Source organism: Aquarana catesbeiana, linkage group LG13 (assembly GCF_042186555.1).
Source record: "Aquarana catesbeiana isolate 2022-GZ linkage group LG13, ASM4218655v1, whole genome shotgun sequence".
Lineage (NCBI taxonomy): Eukaryota > Metazoa > Chordata > Amphibia > Anura > Ranidae > Aquarana > Aquarana catesbeiana.
Window position 1 is genome coordinate 83,309,043 of NC_133336.1, and position 23,165 is coordinate 83,332,207.

Below are 23,165 nucleotides of genomic sequence, written 5' to 3' on the forward strand. Positions count from 1 at the left end.
CAGGGAGAGAAATGTTGTCAAGGCTGGGAAGAATCCTGTCTAAGACAGACATCATTACCACGCTGAACAGGACAATGCCATTTTACTTGTTCCGATGGTAGAGAGATGCTCCACTCACATGTCGTAGTACCATAATCCAAAGTACCAAACCTCTAAACACATGGCTCATAAAAAAATTGGTTATTTTTGTACTCACCGTAAAAGCCATTTCTCTGAGTTCGTTGGACACAGCATCTTCTTAATCCTGACCATTGGGTTACATGGCCTCCGCAGGAGTAGGACTAAGCAGAACAAAAAACACCTGGCTACGCCCATGGGCTGTCCTCAGTCAGTATATAACCCCATCCCTGCTCTAGGTGTTTAGTAGCAAGCAGTAATAGAAGGATCAAAAACTCCATAGAGGGGTGGGTGCTGTGTCCGTCAAACACAGAGAAATGGATTTTACAGTGAGTACAAAAAACCCATTTTCGCTTTCATTCGCCGGACACAACGCCTCCTTAATCTTGCCCACTGGGACGTCCAAAAGCAGTGCCAAAGAAAAATGAGGGGTGGGCAAAATAACCCAAAGCTAACTACAAGAGCCCTAACCAGGACACAGGAGCCTTAACCAGATGACAGGAGCCCCATCTGAAATAAAACATTTTTAAGAAAAAACACCCCCCAAGAGGGAACCCTGAAAAACCTTGCGGCCAAAAGAAGCATCCGCAGATTCCAAAGCATATACTTTATAGAACTGAGTGAAGGTATGCACTGACGACCAAGCGCATAGCCTAGCCTAGCGTATAGCTCTGGTCTGCACGGGCTCGCTGGCTGGACTGGGGAGACCACCAGATCTAGATTTTCCAACCCGTCGCCCAGCCCGGCAGTTGATTGTAGATCTTCCAGGAGAAAATTCATGGAAGAAAGACAAAAAGCTAAATATACTAGGACCAAAAAAATCCCAGCAAGGAGCTAGGTCCTTACGCCTGACTAGACAGAAATAAACTGAATACCTAGAGCAGGGAGGGGGTTATATACAGACTGAGGACAGCCCATGGGCGTAGCCAGGTGTTTTTTGTTCTGCCTAGTCCTACTCCTGCGGAGGCAATATAACCCAATGGTCAAGATTAAGGAGGCTCTGTGTCCGTTGATGAACGAAAGAGAAAAACAATCTACACCTGGGAGGAGAATTCTTGGGCTGGAATGTCATCTAGCATGGAGGAAGAAAGAAGTGGCAAGTGAAGAGTCGGATCCAGCACAGACAGAGATCAGAAGCAACTAGAACAAGCCTTGCATAGTTAGGCACCACATAGTCGGAAAGAACCCAATGGCTACTGATCCTCTCCCAGTAGTAAGTAATCAGATATTCCACAAAAGGGAATGACCTGGAGATAGATCACTGCCCTCACCTCGGTGAACTAAGGCCTCATTCACACGAGCCGGCAGATGACAGGTCCATCTCTGCTCACTGAGTGGGGAGGGGCCTGTCAGAGCGCCGCTGATTCCTATGGAAGGATCGGACAAAAACGGACAGCATGTTCGTTTTCATCAGATCTCATCCGATCCGATCTGCCAGGACAGATGTGAACGTATTGCCATACGTCTGATTTTAGCAGATCAGAGGTCAGCGGACATGGTCACCGCTGACATATGTCGTTCCATAAACCTGCAAGGAGCGGACCGTTTAGGTCCGCCTAAAAACTGGCAGGCGGACCTGTCCGTGTGAAAGGGGAATTACAGTGTGGTAGCCCCACAAAGTATGGGGGGTCCCACAGCAGTGATGAAATGCTGGAAGAAAAAAAAGAAGCATGCAAATATGCATTCTAAACATTCACACAAGCCAGAGGCTTCCCTGGCAAAGAAGGCCAAGAAAAAAAAAAAAAAAAAGTGAAAAAACTGCCCACCTTAAGGACATGCACCATTGCTCAGGAAAAAAAAAAAGCCGCATGGGAGATTCGCCAGACCATGCAAAAATGCAGGCATTAGGAATAGCACTAAAAGGAGTTGGCCAGTGCAAAATCCTGATAAGCAAGACTCCAACCTAACCAAAGCTTAGACCATCCACAAAACAACACTGGATGTGACTAGGCACCCCACATAGACTGCCTAGGACATACCACCAGGCTATCAACATATCTAAGAGACCCACAGGATCGGCATGGAGAGTAGTCAAGCCATGTAAAAAAAAACACCAGAGCCTCCAAGATGCTATCCACTCATGTAGCCACAGGCCTAACAGCTAACTTCCCTTTGGCATAGCACATCTCCAGTAGAGGACAACTAAACTGTAGCTCAGGGGAGTGAGAGAAATCAGGGGAACCACAAGAGATCCCCTGTGGCCAGAATGGCTGGAGAAAATCCTCCCAGCTGTGGCCTAGGTTGCTATGCCGCGGTAGCAAAGTACCAAGCCTCAGAAAGGTCTGTAGAGGCAGGCCAGAGCAGCTACAAAACCATTGAGGACACTGTCCCCCAAAGACAGATTTTTGGCAGGGGAAGTGCCTTAAGGCATAGGCAGGGGCCAAGAGAATCCAGCTCTCCACCAGACAGGGTACTGTGAAAATAGGATGGGTCCGACCATAAGCCAGTCCATATCCCCCAAAACTAGACAGTCAGTAGAATGGACATGGCAAGATACACAACAAAATCTGCAGTAAGGAAGGAGCTGTAAGGAGACTACAGCGATATACTACAGGTCTTGAAGAAGACTACAAATTCACAGGAGTGGCAGTGCTTCAACAACATGGAAGCAAGAACACCCTTATAGAGAAAGGAAACCGCCATCTAGGTCACTGATAACCCTGCAGCTGCCTTTTTGCTGTGCTGATAACCAGCTATGACACCAGACAAATAGTGGCTAGGTTATTTAGTTAAGAGCTAACAGCACCAAAGAGCCGAGTTAGGATAAGAGGATAAACATGGTAGGAGCAATAGAAACTTCAACTCACCTCACCCTACAGAACCCAAGGGTATAAACCAGGCGTCCCCCAGGCTCGTGGGCATCAAAACTGTCATATCCCCATACTAGAGCTCCATAAACAAGCCTACCTTACTCCAAACAAGAAGAGTCCGCATCTGATGGGAAAAAAGGAGTAACAACAAAGGGACAAGCAGAGAAGCAAAATCTCCAATGTACACCTGTCCCCAAGGAGAACACAGATGACCCCTCTGAGATTCTCCATAGGGAAACAAGTACCCACTCAAAAATGAATCTCACACTTGAGGAACAAGGTGTCTCCCCCAGTTTGTATTTGCTGTACTCATTAATTTAAGGCATGGAAGCCTGTGTGAAACAAAAGGGAAAACTTTGCCATTTCCCCCCCCCCAGGAAGAGGGGTACAGCTCCTCTGTGTCCTAAATAACAAAATAACAGGGAAGGGAACAGACTCACCAGCACAAGTATCTGTAGAAACCAGAGAGAGACAGAGCTCAGCAGGTACCCTTTCACATCCACAGTGCTCGCCCACACTTCAATGGCTGCTGGTGCTGCCCGCACGTCTATGGTTACTGGTGCCACCCAAAAGCAAGCTGGCCACCGGTGTGAAGCATGAAGGTTCCCTCCCATGCAAGACCACACCAAGATGGCTGACAGCATGAGGCTTCTCCAACATGGCCTCCAGCACAAGGCTTCACCCTCATGTAAGACCAAACCCAGATAGATGCCAGCACAGCAGCAAGTACCAGCCATCACATGCCATCCACAGGACTCTGTGGACAAAGAGCACACCTGGTTTAGGCCCCAAACAGGATACGAACCGCAGGGATTCAAGGGAAACAGCCACTTAGGCACTATGCCTCCGCATCTCTAGGATGTCCACACTAAAAACAGGGAGTTACAGGTCTACACACGCGGCCACAAGCAATCATAAGGGAAGATTCACAACAACCCCAAGGACAACTGGGGAATTGACAGGTTCCCTCCGGCTAGAGACAAGGAGCTGCTTGCTAATCTGGAGACACTACTGCTGGCTGGCCAGCCAAGGCTACCTGATATATATGTCTCCCCCTGAGGAACTCCTAGCACAAAACCGCAAATTAACACGCATACACACACACAAGCAGAGGGGGAAAACACAAGGTACCCATAGAACACTCCAGACAGTCAGGGAACGGAGGAGGGGAAAGTGTGCTAAGCTACTTACAACCTCAGAGGAAAAAGGGTACTCCAACAGGACACCTCAATCGGGGGTGCTGTCTGCCTAGGGGACAATGGGACAGAGCAATGAGGTCGCCCAGTCATGTGTGTGAGGAACACTCACAGGCTGTTCTAGTGTCCAGAATAGGACTGTCACAGCCAAACCCACACATAGCTGTGCATGTGCTCAGTGGCTGAGCTGGGGGGGGGGGGGGGGGGACGGACGACACTACAAGAATCTTTATCATCCTGCCTGTCGCCCAGCTCAGCTGTTGATTGAAGGTTATGCATGGGGAGTTTGTCCTTACGCCTCCACACGAGGCTAAAAACTGAGCTACCTCTAGCCAGTCGGGGGTTGGGGCTGCATCAGGGGTCGCCCCTAGGCTGTGTTTTGTTTGTGTGCCCAGTGTCCTACTCCGGAAGGTGGCTCTATAACCCAACAGTTAGAGACCAAGACCTCAGCTGTGTCCTTCAATGAATGAAAGAGGGAAAACTGAAACCTCCCTGAGTGGGTGGGGTTCTATGGTTATACTGGGGGGGGGGGGGGGGTAAAGCAGTTTCCAGCAAAGCTTTTACCTGAAGGCAGCAACATAAAACACATTGGCTAAGAATAAATTCCTGTGTCCTGTATGGAAAATTTGAGATAAAGTGTAACAAATACTGAAATTACAGTTCAGCGGTTAGATACATTTAGGTAAGCTTTCGCACCTAGGTTGCCTTTCCATACCTTAACATAATATGTGGTGAGAATTCTGCGAAGGTCAAACACTTGAAGCATTGAGGCTGCACTGTTGTCAGTGATGCTATAACCTTCTAGGACATATTTTGTCACCAAGACTTCCCATGCCAGCCATCTTTGCCCAAAAGCTGCATTGAAAGACAGCATGTGGGGAATGTGTCCAGGCTCACAGCAACAAAAGCCTTCATCTTCCTCAACACCCTCAGTGATGGCCTCCACCTCCCGCTGCTGGCAATAGGTACCTAAAAAAGTAAAAATCCATTAGCTAAACTTGATATTAAACATCCATTTAACTATACACACTATTATATAAAACAAACATTAACCCTCAGTTCCCTTTGGTGCTGAGAGATGGGGCATTTAACCTTTTACGTCTCAAGAACAGGCTTTATGAACCACAGTTTATTAGGAACTTTGTCAAGTTGGAACGAACATGCTCCTCAACCCTGATTTTGGGCCCTCTTTGGATTTTTCAGTTATCCCATTACATCCGTTCACAATCTCATTCTTATGTTTTCAAAAACCCCATGGCCAATTTGGGCGTGACTGTCAGTTCTCTGGGTTGGCTTTTATACTTACAAACTTGCTTCTCCGGGAGACATCCCAGACCAAGTGAAAACAGACCTACAAACATCTCTCTCTCTAATGGCTTGTGCCAAAATACTGAACACTTACACAGTTACCCAATGGTACTGCAGCTAACACTGCAAACCCCTCTTCTACCCTGACCCCACTGAACCTGCTGAAGATAGTTTTCAATCAGGCATTACATCAGATAGATAAATTACATAAACTTTATGGTCACAAACCCATGCTTTTTTCAAAAAACTTACCAATCGTAGTATTCCCAATTAACAGCCCTTCCCTCCCTCCATTTTCTCTTGCTTTAAAACTACAGTGCTCCCAAAGCTTCCTAACCAATTTCCCCACCAGTATTCTTCCAGGTTCATCCTCCTCTCCCCTCCTTACCTACAGTGTTGTAAGAAAAATAAAGCATTGACTATCCATATGGATCATGCTGCTGGCACAATAGTGGTCTTCTGTTCACATTCTATTTTGCCTATTATACACAGGGTTAAAGATTGCTTTTGTTGTGACCTGTGTATTTATGCTCAAGACATGGTCTGATGTGAATTGTAATTGGTACGGATACCGTTTCATAAAGAATGCATAAAATAAATATAAAAGACTGACCATGTCAAACTGAAACATGACCAAGTGATAACCCACTGTGTATGTAGTCAAAACCATATGAATTCTCTAGGTTTAGAGAACCTGAACATGTCCTTGTACACAGCAAACACAATTTTCAACATGAGTTTACACACACATACATTTTATATATATATATACACACATACACACATGCACACAGTTCCTTGCAAAAGTACCCCCAGCCCCCCCCCCCCCCCCGGCTTTCTACATTTTTTGTTATATTACAGCTGTTAGTTCAATTTTTTTAAATCTGAATTATATGTTATGGATCAGAACATAATAGTCTAAGTTGGTGAAGTAAAATTTTAAAAATATATACATAAAACTATTTTTCAGAAATAAAAAACTGATAATTGGCATGTGCATATGTATTCACCCCCTTTGTTATGAAGCCCATAAAAAGCTCTGGTGCTACCTATTACCTTCAGAAGTCACATAATTAGTGCAATGATGTTCACCTGTGTGCAATCTAAGTGTCACATGAGCGGTCATTACATATACACACCTTTTTGAAAGGCCCCAGAGGCTGCAACACCTAAGCAAGAGGCACCACCAAATACTGCCATGAAGACCAAGGAAATCTCCAAACAAGTAAGGGACAATGTTGTTGAGGAGTACAAGTCAGGGTTAGGTTATAAAAAAATAGCCAAATCTTTGATGACCCCTAGGAGCACCATCAAATCCATCATAACCAATTAGAAAGAGACTGCCGCACACCAAAACTCACAGACCAGGCAAGGAGGGCATCAATCAGAGAGGCAGCACAGAGACCTAAGGTAACCCTGGAGGAGCAGCAGAGTTCCACAGCAGAGACTAGAGTATCTGTACATAGGACGACAATAAGCTGTATGCTCCATAGAGTTGGGCTTTATGGCAGAGTGGCCAGAAGAAAGCCATTACTTTCAGCAAAATGGCATGTATTGAGTTTGCGAAAAGGCACGTGGGAGACTCCCAAAATGTATGGAGGAAGGTGCTCTGGTCTGATGAGACTAAAATTGAACTTTTTGGCCAAAGGAAACGCTATGTCTGGCGCAAACCCAACACATCACCCAAAGAACACCATCCCCACGGTGAAACATGGTGGTGGTAGCATCATGCTATGGGGATGTTTTTCAGCAGTCGGAACTGGGAAACTGGTCAGAGTTGAGGGAAAGATGGATGGTGCTAAATACAGGGATATTTTTTAGCAAAACCTGTACCACTCTGTGTGATTTGAGGCTAGGATGGAGGTTCACCTTCCAGCAGGACAATAATCCCAAACACACTGTTAAAGCAACACTTGAGTGGTTTAACCTCTCTGCCGGTATAATTATTTTATATTTTTGATCCTGAAAGCGGTACCATTATTTTGCATGGAAATTTGGAGTTTTATATTTTAGGCCTGTAATTGTTAGGAATAACTCACTTAAATCTGTCCAAACCAGAGTCTAGTAGACATCTCGGGTATGATAAAGTTTGAAACACAAAATCATTAATTATAATATAATAAATAACTATAATTATACCAAAAAATAATATAATAATAATAAAAATTATTCAATAATGTAATCAAATCAAAAACACTGAAATTTACTCAGTTGTCGCTGTCATTACTTTTCAGTGTTTGATGACGGATCTCCCGACAAATCACTATCGCTCGCTTCTGTGAGTGACTAATTTATTATCGCTGTTTTCTAGCTGGTCTAAAATCACTTTTGATGTAAAGGGACGGTTTTGGTTGCTATGGACAATCTCCAGTTTCCAGGCAGAAAGAACAGTTTTTATAATATAAAACTGCATGCAGGGCACTGGAGAAACCACAAGGGACAAAAGGGATGTGAAATAATTTCATACAGTAATGTAATCTGTAAGATTACAGTATACTGTATGTATTGTGTGTGTTTCACTTTTTGAATTTGGCGCCGTTCTCCGTCCCTGTGCACGGCAACGCTCGCAGGGAACGGAGCTCGGCTCTGTGATGAATCAAGCGAAGGATGAGCCGCTCACACAGCGGGGAGACATCGCAGGATCCAGGGGACAAGGTAATTAAGCTCTTCCTGGATCCTGCAATGCGATCCCGAGTCTGGCTCCGGGTTACCGCTTTTGGTTCTGAAATTCCACCCCGAGCCAGACTCGGGAATACCGCCATAGAGGTTAGGGGGAAACATGTAAATGTATTGGAATGGCCTAATCAAAGCCCAGACCTCAATCCAATAGAAAATCTGTGGTCAGAGTTAAAGATTGCTGTTCACAAGAGCAAACCATCCAACTTGAAGGAGCTGGAGCAGTTTTACAAGGAGGAATGGGCAAAAATCCCAGTGGTAAGATGTGGCAAGCTCAGAGACTTATCCAAAGCGACTTGGAGCTGTGATAGCTGAAAAATCTGGCTCTACAAAGTATTGACTTGGGGGGGGTGAATATTTATGCACATTGATTTTTTTCTGTTATTTTGTCCTATTTGTTGTTTGCTTCACAATAAAAAAAAAAAAAAAAAAATCTTCAAAATTGTGGGCATGTTCTGTAAATTAAATTATGCAAATCCTCAAACAACCCATGTTAATTCTAGGTTGTGAGGCAACAGAAGACGAAAAATGCCAAGGGGGGTGAATACTTTTGCAAGGCACTATTTTAATAAATATATATATATATATATATATATATATATATATATATATATATATATATATATATATATATATATATATATATATATAGACACACACAGTTGTGCTCATAAGTTTACATACCCTGGGAGAATTTATGATTTCTTGGCCATTTTTCACAGAATATGAATGATAAACACAAAAACTTTTCTTTCCCGCATGGTTAGTGTTTGGCTAAAGCCATTTATTATCAATTAACTGTGTTTACCCTTTTTAAATCATGACATCGGAAACTACCCTGATCAAAAGTTTACAGCCCAGTTCTGAATACCATTTATTGCCCCCTTTAACATCAATGACAGCTTGAAGTCTTTTGCGGTATTTGTGGATGAGGCTCTTTATCTTCTGAGATTGTAAAGCTGCCCATTCCTTTTGGCAAAAAGCTTCCAGTTCCTGTAAATTCTTGGGCCGTCTTGCATGAACTGCACTTTTGAGATCTCCCCAGAGTGGCTCAATGATATTGAGATCAGGAGACAGATGGCCACTCCAGAACCTTCACTTTATTCTGCTGTTGCCAATGACAGGTTGGCTTGGCCTTGTGTTTTTGATCATCGTCAGGTTGGAATGTCCAAGTACAACCCATGCGCAACTTCTTGGCTGATGAATGCAAATGTTCCTCCAGGATTTTTTGAGAACATACTGCATTCATCTTGCCACAATTTTGACCAAAATTTCCTTTGCCTTTGTAGCTCATACATCCCCAAACATCAGTGATCCACCTCTGTACCTTTCATCGTAGGCCTTGTTGGCTCCTCTCTAAATGTAGAGTTTATGGTTGTTGCCAAAAAGCTTAATTTTGGTCTCATCACTCCAAATGACTTTGTGCCAGAAGGTTTGAGGCTTGTCTCTGTGCGGTTTGGCGTATTGTAAGCGGGATACTTTGTGGCATTTGCGTAGTAATGGCTTTCTTCTAGCACCTCGACCATGCAGCCCATCTTTCAAGTGCCTTATTGTGCATCTTGAAACAGCCACACCACATTTTTTCAGAGAGTCCTGTATTTCACCTGAAGATATTTATGTGTTTTCCTCTGCACCCCTAACAATTTTACTGGCAGTTGAGGCTGAAATTTTAGTTGGTCTACCTAACCGTGGTTTGGTTCCAACAGAACCCCTAATTTTCCACTTCTTGTGGAAAAGAGTAGAATTTGAACACTGCTGATTGGCATTCTCAATTCCTTGGATATCTTTATACCACTTTCCTGTTTTATACAGTTCAACTACCTTTTCCCGCAGATCCTTTGACAATTCTTTTGCTTTCCCCCACGACTCAGAATCCAGAAACGTCAGTGCAGCACTGGATGAAAGCTGCAAGGGTCTGTTACGAGTCCAGAAACTCATTGACCTTTTATACACACTCACTAATTACAAGCAAACAGATCACAGGCGAGGATGGTTACTCTTTAATAGCTATTTAAACCCCTTTGTGTCAACTTGTGTGCATGTTATCAGGCCAAAATCACCAGGGTATGTAAACTTTTGATTAGGGTCATTTGGGTAGTTTCTGTTGACATTATGATTTAAAAAGAGTAAACACAGTTGATAATAAATGGCTTCAGCCAAACCCCAACCATGAGTGAAAGAAATGTTTTGTGTTATTCATATTCTCAGAAAAATGGCCAAGAAATCAAATTCTGCCAGGGTATGTAAACTTATAAGCACAAAAAAAATATATATATTATATCCACTGCGATCATATCTTCTCTTAAGTATCTCTTCTCCAGGGAGAAGTTTAATATAAGTAGTCAATTCTCATAACGGAGGTCCTCAAGTCCCCTATAAGCTTTGTTGCCATCTTCTGTACTCTCTAATTCCAGCACATCCCTCCTGAGGACTGGTGACCAGAACTGGACAGCATACTCAAGAAAGTAGATGTGGCCAAACCAAAGTTTTGTAAAGTGGTAGAATTATAGTTTTATCTCCTGACTAGATACCATTTTTAATACATGCTAATTGTGTGCTAGCTTTTCTTAACCACTTCAGCCTCGGAAGGATTTACCCCCTTCCTGACCAGAGCGCTTTTTGCGATACGGAACTGTGTCGCTTTGACAATTTTGCGGTAAAAAAACAAAAAACGCAATAAGTGCATATTGATTGGTTTGCGCAAAAGTTATAGCGTCTACAAAATAGGGGATAGATTTATGGCATTTTTATTATTTATTTTATTAGTAATGGCGGCGGTCTGCGATTTTTTTTCGTGACTGCATCATTATGGCGGACACATCAGACACTTTTGACACTATTTTGGGACCACTGTCATTTATACAGTGTAATGGAAATTTGTAAGTTCTGTATATAATTGTATTCTATTTTGTATGTATTGCACACTGCCCTCACTGTGCACACAGCACTAATCAGTACATGTTTACATTCTTTCGAGTCCTGATTAGAATTAGCCTGCCTATGTAATGCCCCTTGTTACCATAAACGTACAATTGTAATTTTAATGTGATATCTACGTAATCATGTGCATAAAAACCTTCAATTGCATCATAATAAAGCAGAACAGTTATTTGGAAAGATGCTGAGTGTATCTTTTGTGTCTGTTCCCTACTGCAGTAATTATTAATTTGGAACCACTAATCAATATGAGGATAGGAGTTGCCTATCATAAATTTAACCGAGTCAGCATGGCGAGCCAGCCAGGAGGGGATTCCAGGTGACCCTGAGTATCCGAAACGAGGAGCTTGAGACGATCCAGGAATTTCTGATAATCAGCCGGCTGAGGTAAGCCTTTTGCTTACATTTGAGTTATTAGACTTCCTTGATCGGTAAGGCATTTTCGGGACAAAGGGTACCTATTTTACTCCCCTTAATAGAACTGTATTGATTGGTGGTTATACGTTATGTTGTCCCTGTCTATTGTCCATCGGAGTGTTATAGATAAGAAAGGGAAGAATAGTGCTGTTCACAGGTATACGTAGTACATTTGCTAGATAAAATAGTTTAGAGGCAAGAGGGTATAAGCACATGTAGAGAAGACTGGCCAGTCATTATGGGCATTGAATTAAGTAAGGGAATGAAGGGTAAGAGACCCTCAAAAATGCCCAGCGCAAGAGGAACTTGCGGAAAAAACTGGAATTGGCATGGTGTCCTTCCAGCTTATCACTGACCTCTCATCCCAGCCACATTCTTTCATGAGAGCACAAAGGAGGGGGTCACATTTGCATACATGACACACACAAGCAATAGAACTAAAGGTCCCAGCATTCGCAAACACATACACCAATATCTCTATAAAATCGCTTACATTATTCCCATTTGTACACAACACATGCATATCATTCTCTCACTTTCTTTTAACTCTCATTAATATTTTACTGCCTAAATTCTGCTTTCCTTATTTTGTTCAGATATCTTTTATATGTAGCTTCTATGATCAGATGGGCAGCCACAGTGCTCATCCCATTTTCCCTCTCTGACAACATATAAAGTATTCTGTTTTAATTCTCATTTCTCTGTTACTTGACTTTACTAGCTGTGTGCCTGACCCCAAATTCATCCCACAACTTAACATGAAAATGTCCCTTTCTGTCTAGTGTTAATGTCACCCTTGATCCATCCTGCTCACATAGCTGTTTCTCTAGCTGTTTACTCTGCATGATTCTTAGTCCCTGTGGACCTTGGTAACCCAGTTACCCATTGTGGATCCCTGTCCACTTTAACCACTAATCTAGGGGCTCAGTATAGGCGGAACCGCACCTTTGGTTCCTATATAGCGCTCCTCTTGCGCTGGGCATTTTTGAGGGTCTCTTACCCTTCATTCCCTTACTTAATTCAATGCCCATAATGACTGGCCAGTCTTCTCTACATGTGCCTATACCCTCTTGCCTCTAAACTACTTTATCTAGCAGATGTACTACATATACCTGTGAACAGCACTATTCTTCCCTTTCTTATCTATAACACTCCGATGGACAATAGACAGGGACAACATAACATATAACCACCAATCAATACAGTTAAATTAAGGGGAGTAAAATAGGTACCCTTTGTCCCGAAAATGCCTTACCGATCAAGGAAGTCTGATAACTCAAATGTAAGCAAAAGGCTTACCTCAGCCGGCTGATTATCAGAAATTCCCGGATCGTCTCAAGCTCCTCGTTTTGGATACTCAGGGTCACCTGGAATCCCCTCCTAAGGTAAAGCTTGCCATGCTGACTCGGTTAAATTGATGATAGGCAACTCCTATCCTCATATTGATTAGTGGTTCCAAATTAATAATAACTACTGCAGTAGGGAACAGACACAAAAGATACGCTCAGCATCTTTCCAAATAACTGTTCTGCTTTATTATGACGCAATTGAAGGTTTTTATGCACATGATTACGTAGGTATCACATTAATATTACAATTGTACGTTTATGGTAACAAGGGGCGTTACATAGGCAGGCTAATTCTAATCAGGACTCAAAAGAATGTAAACATGTACTGATTAGAGCTGTGTGCACAGTGAGGGCAGTGTGCAATATATACAAAATAGAATACAATTATATACAGAACTAACAAATTTCCATTACAGGCTCCTTTCTTATCTCCCCTCTTTTTCCTTGTAAGTGCAGTGGTATAAGCAGAAGAATATTTTGGATTTATGGACATCTCTCCATGACCGCAGGGTATTATCATTTATTATAATATTGCCAGGAAAAAGTTGTCTTTTGAAACATGAAACTGGAGTTCTTACACAAACAACATGATAGAAAACAAGCCATTGTAATATATTTATGCAAGCTGGACCCAGTAATGAAGGGTTCATCCCGATATATCAGAGCTGCAGCTTTTATGCGAATGTTTGTCTAATGAAAGGTTTAAAATATGAGTTTGTTTATGTACAAATCTAACAATGAAAAATGCGGACATTTGAATCCAGCCACCTTATTGCCTCTATTGGAGGAGGCTGGAGACAAAAGGAAAACCACATGTGTTACATGTGATGATGTAGGAATCAGCTGCTGTGAGCCCAGTGCAGGACACACTCCCTGAAGTCCCAGATATAAATTTTTTTGTAGATTTGAGTATGCAGTTTATCACCCAGAAGGATAATCTGTGGGAGGCGCATGCGCGGAGCCGTCTGAGCTAGACATGTCAGCTTAGAGCTCTGTACCGACCGGGACCTGACAGCCTCTTTCACCGAGTCAAACCGGACTAAAAAGACACAGGATAGTATATAATCTATCCCCAGAGTAAGTGGGCATATTTTGGAACTATGTACAATGGGCGAAAAGCTAAACTGAGGCAAGTAAAGTCACAGGACTCGCTGACTAAACCCACTGTTAGAATGGCGGCAGCATCCTCGTACCGCTCCTCACAGCCTCCCGCACAGAAGCACTGAGTCACCCTCCTCAGCACAGCGCAGTGAGCCTGATTTTACCTCAGGAATGACCCCTCTTATTCCACTATTGGCCCTGACTTATTGGCTCAATTTGAAAGGGTCTTACACAAGGCATTACACAACACCTCAGATGCCATTACAGACAAATTGACGTGAAATTCGTGAAGTGGGCCGCCGCACTTCAATCCTAGAACAAAGGGTGGATGAATTTGATATCACTACCTCAATTCACACAGAAGAATTTGAGTCCCTTAAAGAAGATTATACTAATCTCCAAACCCGCCTTGAAGACTTTGAGAACAGAGCTAGAAGATCTAACCTACGGATACGTGGTATCCCTGAGGATATTGAAGATTTACAATCGACTGTAACAGCACTCTTCCAGGAACTTGCCCCATCAATACCGATCGAACGTCTAGAAATGGACAGAATACACAGAGCCCTAACTTCATGCAATGCAGACGGACCACCTAGAGATGTTATACTGAAAATGCATTATTTTCGTACCAAAGAGCAACTTATGGAGGCGGCAAGAAACAAAGACTCCTTGATTTTTCAAGGGCACAGATATAAAATCTTCCAAGATCTGTCTCAAATTACACTTCTCAAGCGCAAGGAAATGAAACCACATCTGCAAGTTCTTCAATACCACCGCATATCATATCGCTGGGGCTTTCCTTTTTCTCTTCCTTTTTCTTACATAGGTACTCAATACACATGCAAATCAACTGAAGATCTTCTCAATGTAATTAAAGACCTCCGCCTGTCCACTCCAACTGCAACTACAGATGGACCCAAACGTCGACTGTCATCTTTCCCTCCCCCACAGCTCCAAGATCTTCAGGACCATCAAGCAACTCAGGCTCCACTCAGCCCCCACAAAAGAGGACGCTTTACTTCGTCACCTCCTGTTGAAGAAGATATTACAGACAGCTGAACTCTAATTGGGTGATACCTATTTAATCACTTCTTTTTTCCTACTATCGATACAATACTCTCTCAACCATACCACATGTTATACCTTTGTCATAATACAGTGCAGTATACAATGTGACCTATTAAACCAATAGGATACTTCTCCAATACAAATTCTTTTTAAATTGTTATATCCGTTATGATATTGCTAGGATCAGTTGCTTTCATTAGATCTACTTTCATGGATCTATCTTTAGCTGATCTCTAACCAGTTGCCTAAGGGATATACCCTGCAGCTGCTTCCTAGACATTCTAATGTTTTAAATCATATAGTTTGCATATATCCTTAGATGTTAGCTGTTAAATAGGTCTAATAGCTGACCTCTTCAAATTTTATTTTTCTCTTCTGAATAGTTAATTTACATAAATTGCAAAGGTTTACTTAGCCAATTGTGTTTGGAATTATTTTAAACTAAAATATCATATAGATATTAACAATTTTTTTTTTTCTCAAGTTTAAATTTACATCTTTTGACTCATCAATTCAATGATATCTAATACAATATCAGTAGGCTGTCGTAGTCCCGGAGACAGTTCACTGCACCTCCTTTTTTTTCCTCGAGTGCCCAATATTGATTGGACGCTCTTTGGAACATTTATATCTCTTGGTTGGTGATTTATCACCACCCCTTAGATATTAGCTCCACTTAGGAGCAACCTTTTTTATTTTTTCTAAATTCTTTTTTTTCCTCCCTTTTTTTTGTTGTTGCTTTGCTTTGTCTCTCTAACAAATTATACAGTGGGGATCGAAAGTTTGTGCACCCCAGGTAAAAATGTGTATTAATGTGCATAACGAAGCCAAGGAAAGATGGAAAAATCTCCAAATGGCATCAAATTACAGATTAGACATTCTTATAATATGTCAAAAAAAGTTAAATTTTATTTCCATCATTTACATATTCAAAATTACAGAAAACAAAAAAATGGCGTCTGCAAAAGTTTGGGCACCCTGCAGAGTTAATATCTTGTACTGCCCCCTTTGGCAAGTATCACAGCTTGTAAACGCTTTTTGTAGCCAGCCAAGAGTCTTTCAATTCTTGTTTTATGTATCTTTGCCCATTCTTCCTTACAAAAGTCTTCCAGTTCTTTGAGATTTCTGGGCTGTCTGTCACGCACTGCTCTTTTAAGGTCTATCCATAGATTTTTAATAATGTTGAGGTCAGGAGATTGTGAAGGCCATGGCAAAACCTTCAGTTTACGCCTCTTGATGTAATCCCCCATGGATTTTGAGGTGTGTTTAGGATCATTATCCATTTGTAGAAGCCATCCTCTCTTTAACCTCAGCTTTTTCACAGATGGCATCAAGTTACCATCCAAAATTTGCTGAAATTTTATTGAATACATTTTTCCTTCTACTCGTGAAATGTTCCCTGTGCCACTGGCTGCAATACAACCCCAAAGCACGATTGATCCACCCCCATGCTTAACAGTTGGACAGAGGTTCTTTTCATTAAATTCTGTGCCCTTTCTTCTCCAAACGTACCTTTGCTCATTCCGGCCAAAAAGTTCTATTTTAACCTCATCGGTCCACAGAACTTGTTTACAAAATGCCTCAGGCTTGTCTATATGTTCATTTGCAAATTTCAAACGCTGATTTTTGTGGTGAGGATGTAGAAGAGGTTTTCTTCTGATGACTCTTCCATGAAGACCATATTTGTACAAGTATCTCTTTATAGTGGAATAGTGTACCACAACTCCAGTGTCTGCCAGATCTTTCTGGAGGGATCGTGCAGTCAAACGTGGGTTTTGAATTGCTTTTCTCACAATCCTGCGAGCTGTTCTGTCTGATATTTTTCTTGGTCTTCCAGATCTTGCTTTAACTTCCACTGTTCCTGATGACTGCCATTTCTTAATTACTTTCCGAACAGAGGATATTGACATCTGAAAACGCTTTGCTATCTTCTTATAGCCTTCTCCAGCTTTGTGAGCGTCAACTATTTTCAGTTTCAGTTTTCTAGACAACTGCTTAGAACAGTGGTGTCCAAACTATGGCCCTCCAGTTGTTAAGAAACTACAACTCCCATCATGCCTAGTCATGTCTGTGAATGTCAGAGTTTTACAATGCCTCATGGGAAGTGTAGTTCCGCAACAGCTGGAGGGCCGTAGTTTGGACATCCCTGGCTTAGAAGAACCCATGGTGCTGATTGTTGGGGCAAGGTCAGATAAGTCTGGCCATTTAAAACCTTTGAGATTGACATCACCTGGTCTTCCCAGACGATGATTGAGAACAATCCATGACACTGGCAGGTCTCAGCTGTGCAAAGGGGGCAGTGCATGCTATAAATTCTGCAGGGTGCCCAAACTTTTGCAGACGCCATTTTTTTGTTTTCTGTAATTTTGAAAGTGTAAATGATGGAAATAAAATCTAACTTTTTTGACATATTATAAGAATGTCTAATCTGTAATTTGATGCCATTTGGAGATTTTTCCATCTTTCCTTGGCTTTGTTATGCACATTAATACACATTTATACCTGGGGTTCCCAAACTTTCGATCCCCACTGTATACTAGTGTATATCAATACTGCACAACCCTTGCTTAACTTCTCTTTCATATTTCTGTTCGATAAAGAAAATCTACATTCCCTAACACTTTTGCACCAGAAAAACACCCATCTTCAATGATGTCTTCCCTGAATATATTAACGCTTAATGTACAAGGTCTCAACTCTCCTCCAAAGCGCACTAAAGCCTTTAATTTTTTCTCCAAACAATTGGCACATGTGGTGTGCCTACAAGAGACACATTTTATCCCACAGTCCACACCAAAATATTTCAGCCGTAAATACCCACAAGTTTATACAGCATCTGCCAATACTAAACAAAGGGGAGTTCTAATAGCATTCCACCGCACGACACCATTCACCCTCACCAAAGAGCTCAAAGACCCTGAAGGGAGATATCTAATCTTATCTGGATTTTTATTAGATAGTGAAGTTACTATAGTCTCCTAATAAAAATCCACTACTATTCCTCTCTCACCTTTTTTCAGTGATTGATTTGCATAAACAAGGTACCCTTATTATTGGAGGAGACTCAAATCAAACAATATACCCATTCCTTGACAAATCCCCAACCACTCATACCACACCTAAACTTTCCTATCAGAGACTACTGAGCCAACACTCACTACTTGATACCTGGCGAGAACATAATCCTGCAAGAAGACAGTATACACATTACTCTCATCCTCAAACAATTTTCCCGTATAGATCATCTTTTCGTTCCAGTTAGCACCTCCGCATTCATTCTGAACTCCAATATTACACCTTGTACTTGGTCAGACCATAACCCAGTCATAACAACGCTCTCCTCATTGGTTCCGAAACCCAATCATAAAACATGGTGCATAAATGACAGGCTCTTAACGAATGCTACATTTAGATTAAACTTGGAGGAAGCCATAAAAGACTATCTTACCCACAAGGCCTCTGACACGGATCCTTTAACTTGGTGGGAAGCTCTCAAACCTTATGTTAGAGGGGTCTGTATTAGTCAAGCATCTCATATACGTAAGCAAAAACAACTTCATAAACGCCTAGAGGAAGCATTTTACAAAGCTTCTGAAACTTTTCAAGCTTCACCATCCCCACATAATAAATTAAATTATGATAAATCACGCATAGAACTTGACCTTTTTTTAACAGAATCAGCCAAGAAAACTTTACGCAAAACTAAACACACCTTTTACATGCAAGCTAACAAGCCAACTACATTTCTGGCTTTAGCACTACGAAAGACGAATTACACCCCGAAACCTATCCGCCTAAAAATTGCTAAAGATAACTATACTAGCAACCCGCTGGAAATCCATAACGAATTCAAGAAAAAACTAACAGAACTATACACAGAAACTAAAATGTTAAACCAATCACACCTAAACAATCTCTTATCTACGGTTAACCTTCCTTCACTCTCTCAAACTCAACTAGACTTACTAGAGAAACCTATTACTGAGATAGAAATACAAACTGCAATTAAATCATTTAAACTTCGCAAACGCCCTGGTGTTGATGGTTTATCAGCCACTTACTATAAATGATTTACTTCACTATTGTCACCCCTCATGGTTGATGCCTTTAACCTTCTTCTTAATGATCACTATTTCCGTACAGAACCACTTACCGCCTCTATCTCGATGATCCCTAAGCCCAATACAGACGACACTTCTTGGTCTAATTACAGACCAATATCTATCCTTAACATTGATATCAAAATTTTAGCCAAGATTCTCTCTTCCAGACTCAATCCTATAATCGGTTCTTTGATACATAAGGATCAAACTGGATTTATTCCCTCAAGACAAGCAGGCGACAATATCCGCCGAGCCACAATTCTAGCTCATAAAGCACGTTCCCGCCGTATTCCTACATGTTTCCTTTCATTGGACATACGAAAGGCATTTGACACCCTATCATGGCCTTATCTACATTCTATTCTTAACCGATGGGTATTTGGTCCACATTTCCTCAGATGGATCACTACCTTATACCATAATCCAAAAGCACATATTGCATACTCAGGATTTAAATCTGATTCTTTTAATATAGAAAGAGGAACTAGACAAGGTTGCCCCCTTTCCCCTCTTCTTTTTGCTTTAGCGATAGAACCCCTAGCCCAACTTATTAGAACTAACCCAAACATTAAAGGTCTAGAACTTGGCGGCTACCATCATAAATTATACATGTTTGCAAACGATGTCCTAATATTTTTAACATCCCCTATAAAACATCAGCACCAACTCTTCTTGATATTCTCTCAAAATTTGAACGATTATCGGGCCTCTCAGTTAATCTACACAAATCAAAAGCCCTAAATATTTCACTACCCCCTGATCTTCACACCCAATTAATTCATTCCTTACCATTTGCATGGTCACCAATTTCTATATCCTATTTGGGAGTCAACCTTACGTCTAACCCAATGAATCTATATGCTACTAACTACCCGCCAATGCTATCACAACTCTAAATTCCTCTCAAACTGGTCAAATTTACCTCTGCCATGGATGGGTAGGATTGCAGCGATAAAAATGTCTATCCTTCCAAAAATGTTTTATCTATTCAGGGTTCTTCCTATCGCTGTCCCATCACATTTCTTACGTATCTTACAACGGAAAACTTTACAATACATTTGGGGCAATGCCAAACCTCAGTTACCTAAACCTACCCTGTATTCCCTCAGAATCCGAGGGGGTCTGAGTGTACCAGACTTTACCAAATACTATTATGCAGCACAACTGTCACAATTAACTAAATACCATGCTACATCAGAAATTCCACTATGGGTGGCATTGGAATCGGTTGACTGTGATCCTCTTTCTACAGCAAATCTTTTATGGCTTTCTCCATCACAACGTCGGAAGCTTACTAATCCAATTACCAAACACGGCCTTTCAATCTGGGATAGACTGAAAACTCGATTTGGCCTCCAATCTTCACACAATCCTCTCCTCTCGTTCTTACATAACCCATCATTTTACCCGGCCTGGTCTTCCCCAACATCTTTCCTAGCTTGGTCAAATGCGGGATTAACGAGAGCATATCATTTCTATAAAACCCGGGTTATCACACCCTTTCCAACTCTCTGTGAAACATGTAATATCCCATCCTCAGAAATGTTTAGGTACCTACAAATCAAAAATTTCCTGTCTACTAATGCACCTTCAGACTTGACGTCTCCTAATCTCACCGTATTTGAAAAAGCTTGCAACAATGATCCTCATAGAAGAGGACTTATCTCAGATATATATACTCAACTACTCTCACACAACTCTTCATCCCCACTGACTTATACCACAAAATGAGAAACAGACCTTCAACTACAACCCGAACAAATAAACTGGTCCCAAATATGGCATAATACCAAATAAGCATCACCTAATATTGTCGCTCTCAAAACTAATTACAAAGTTCTCACCAGATGGTACCTAGTCCCTGCCAGAATCTCCAAGTTTTCTCCACAATACCCGTCCCAATGCTTCCGAGGATGTTCAGCACTAGGAACACACATGCACATATGGTGGGAATGTAAAATAGTTGAATCCTTTTGGTTGGAGGTGTTTAAGATGCTTTGTACTATGTTTAAAATACCTTTGCTTCCTGATCCAACCACAGCACTCCTAAATGATAAACCAAATATTTTATCACACCGCCAGTTTAAACTCATGCTCTTCATAACCACAGCAGCCAAACAGACCATAGCGAAAGCATGGAAATCTGACTCACTCTGTATTTTGTCATTTAAGAACAGAATAACTCAGTTCATGATCCACGCAAAGACCGAATCTTACTTGACCATTTATTGAAGTATGAAGCCTTATAGAGACCATGGTTTGAGCATTTCCTACCTCCAGGATTTGATAATTCATTATTTCTTCTTTGAAGACAATATATGGACAACCTATAATGTTACTATAAACTATATATCGTCTTTAATTAATGGTTTTCTCTGGCAATTCCCCCATGTCCCACCCCCTTATCTCCTTACCCCCAACACTGTGCAGTTACTACCCCCTTCACTTACTACTTCACTTTCTTGAAGTGTGAATAACTAAAAATAGTTGGAAAGACTTATTTAATCTCCAGATGAAGCCAAGCCATATTGCAGGAACTTGGCCCTGGAACTATCTACTGATTCTTTCCCAACTATCTTACTTCCTTTTCTTTATTATACTTTACCACATCTTACCTCTCCCCACACTTCTTAATAAACTTATTCCAACCCCATTCCTCCTATACTTTACCTTTTATTTTGTATAATTCTTGTTTTCTGTACTCACTTATTATGATTTAAACGTTTATGATATATTGGGTGTTACTTTTCATAACATAATCACCTATGTGATACATTATAATTGCCTGTTACCTTATATATACAAGAATGTTATCTTTCTTTGTAAACCTGAACTTTATTTAACTCAAAACAATAAAATATTTTAAAAGAAGGATACTCTGTATTCAAAGTCATTGGATCCTTTTTCCCCAGCTCAAGAAGCAGAGCTCCATGTTTTAGCAAAGTCTGTGAGCTATAATAAGAGTATATATTTATATAGATAGTCGAGATATAGAGAGCTTTTGGTTCCATTTGAAGGGCCAGAAGTTTGTTTTTACTTCGGCAGGTAAACCAATAAAGCATGCCAAGTTAATTTGATTGGCTGTTTTCAGCCTTCCAGGTTCTTGCTGAGGTAGCCATATTAACTTTCACACATGGAAGCAGACCAGGTGACTAAGGATGCTGCATTACAGCCCCGGACACTTGATGGGTCTGTGCAACTCACAGATTCCACCCTAGTTCTGGCCCAGTATAGCTGGGATTAAAAATGTAAACTTTAAGGACCCCAGAACGAGAAGAACATGTGGTCCACAGGGGGCAACTTCTTATGAAACAGGACTTTGGAAAAGGTGATCATTTATGTCTGCCAGCCACTCTTTTACCTCCAGCTTGACACATGGACCGTGTCATCAGTCACAAGCCGTTATGGCTGCCTTAGTAAATGAGCATGGGATAGAGCCAGGGTTCACCACAATTTTTATAACATACCACTTCTTGTTTTACCTGTTACCAAAGGTGTTACCAAAAGCTGTACATCCCTTCCAGAGATTACAAAAAGATATATCCAGATGCCCAAGTCAGGATCTTACGAGTATGGATTTTTTTCTGTATGGACATGTTTTCTGGATGTCCAGTGGCAAATGCTACTGCAAAGGCCACAGTAAAAAGTGTTATCAGAAGTAGTTTGTAAGTACAGAGTGCCAGAATCTACAGAGAGTAACAGAGGAAATCATTTTTATAGGAGAGTCCTTACTAGAAGTTTTGAGGTTTTATTTTTACACCCCCTAGTGTCTAAAATGTAGCGGACAAAGTAGAGTAAGAAACTAGAAAACTTTTGCCTGAATGTTTTCTTATATTTTATGAAGCCTCCAAGGGGGATGTTGGACTCTCTACCTATGGGATTTGGTTTGGGAGTGTTACTCACTTGCTTATATTTTGTCTCAGCAGCTGAAGTCCTCCATTCGGATCTCACAGAGAATGTTGCTGATCTTTTAAGGTTTTTAAAAAACTAATTTGTGTGTTTTCTCCCCAATTCCAGATCCTAAAAGTTTGGAAGGATCTAAAACTAAAGCCAGGTGACTTTTGGATTAAGAGACATTTA

At 41.3% G+C, this 23,165-nt stretch overlaps 1 protein-coding gene across 10 annotated transcripts in view; it reads right to left on the reverse strand.

The window, feature by feature from the left end:
• The window catches only part of PCNX1 (pecanex 1), a 307,205-nt gene that overhangs the window by 47,266 nt on the left and 236,774 nt on the right, over positions 1 to 23,165 (reverse strand). For all 10 annotated transcript variants that reach the window (XM_073609815.1, XM_073609817.1, XM_073609816.1 and 7 more), the window contains one exon: positions 4,839 to 5,092. In XM_073609815.1, coding sequence (XP_073465916.1) covers positions 4,839 to 5,092 — 254 coding nt within the window. The remainder of the gene's footprint in view (positions 1 to 4,838; positions 5,093 to 23,165) is intronic.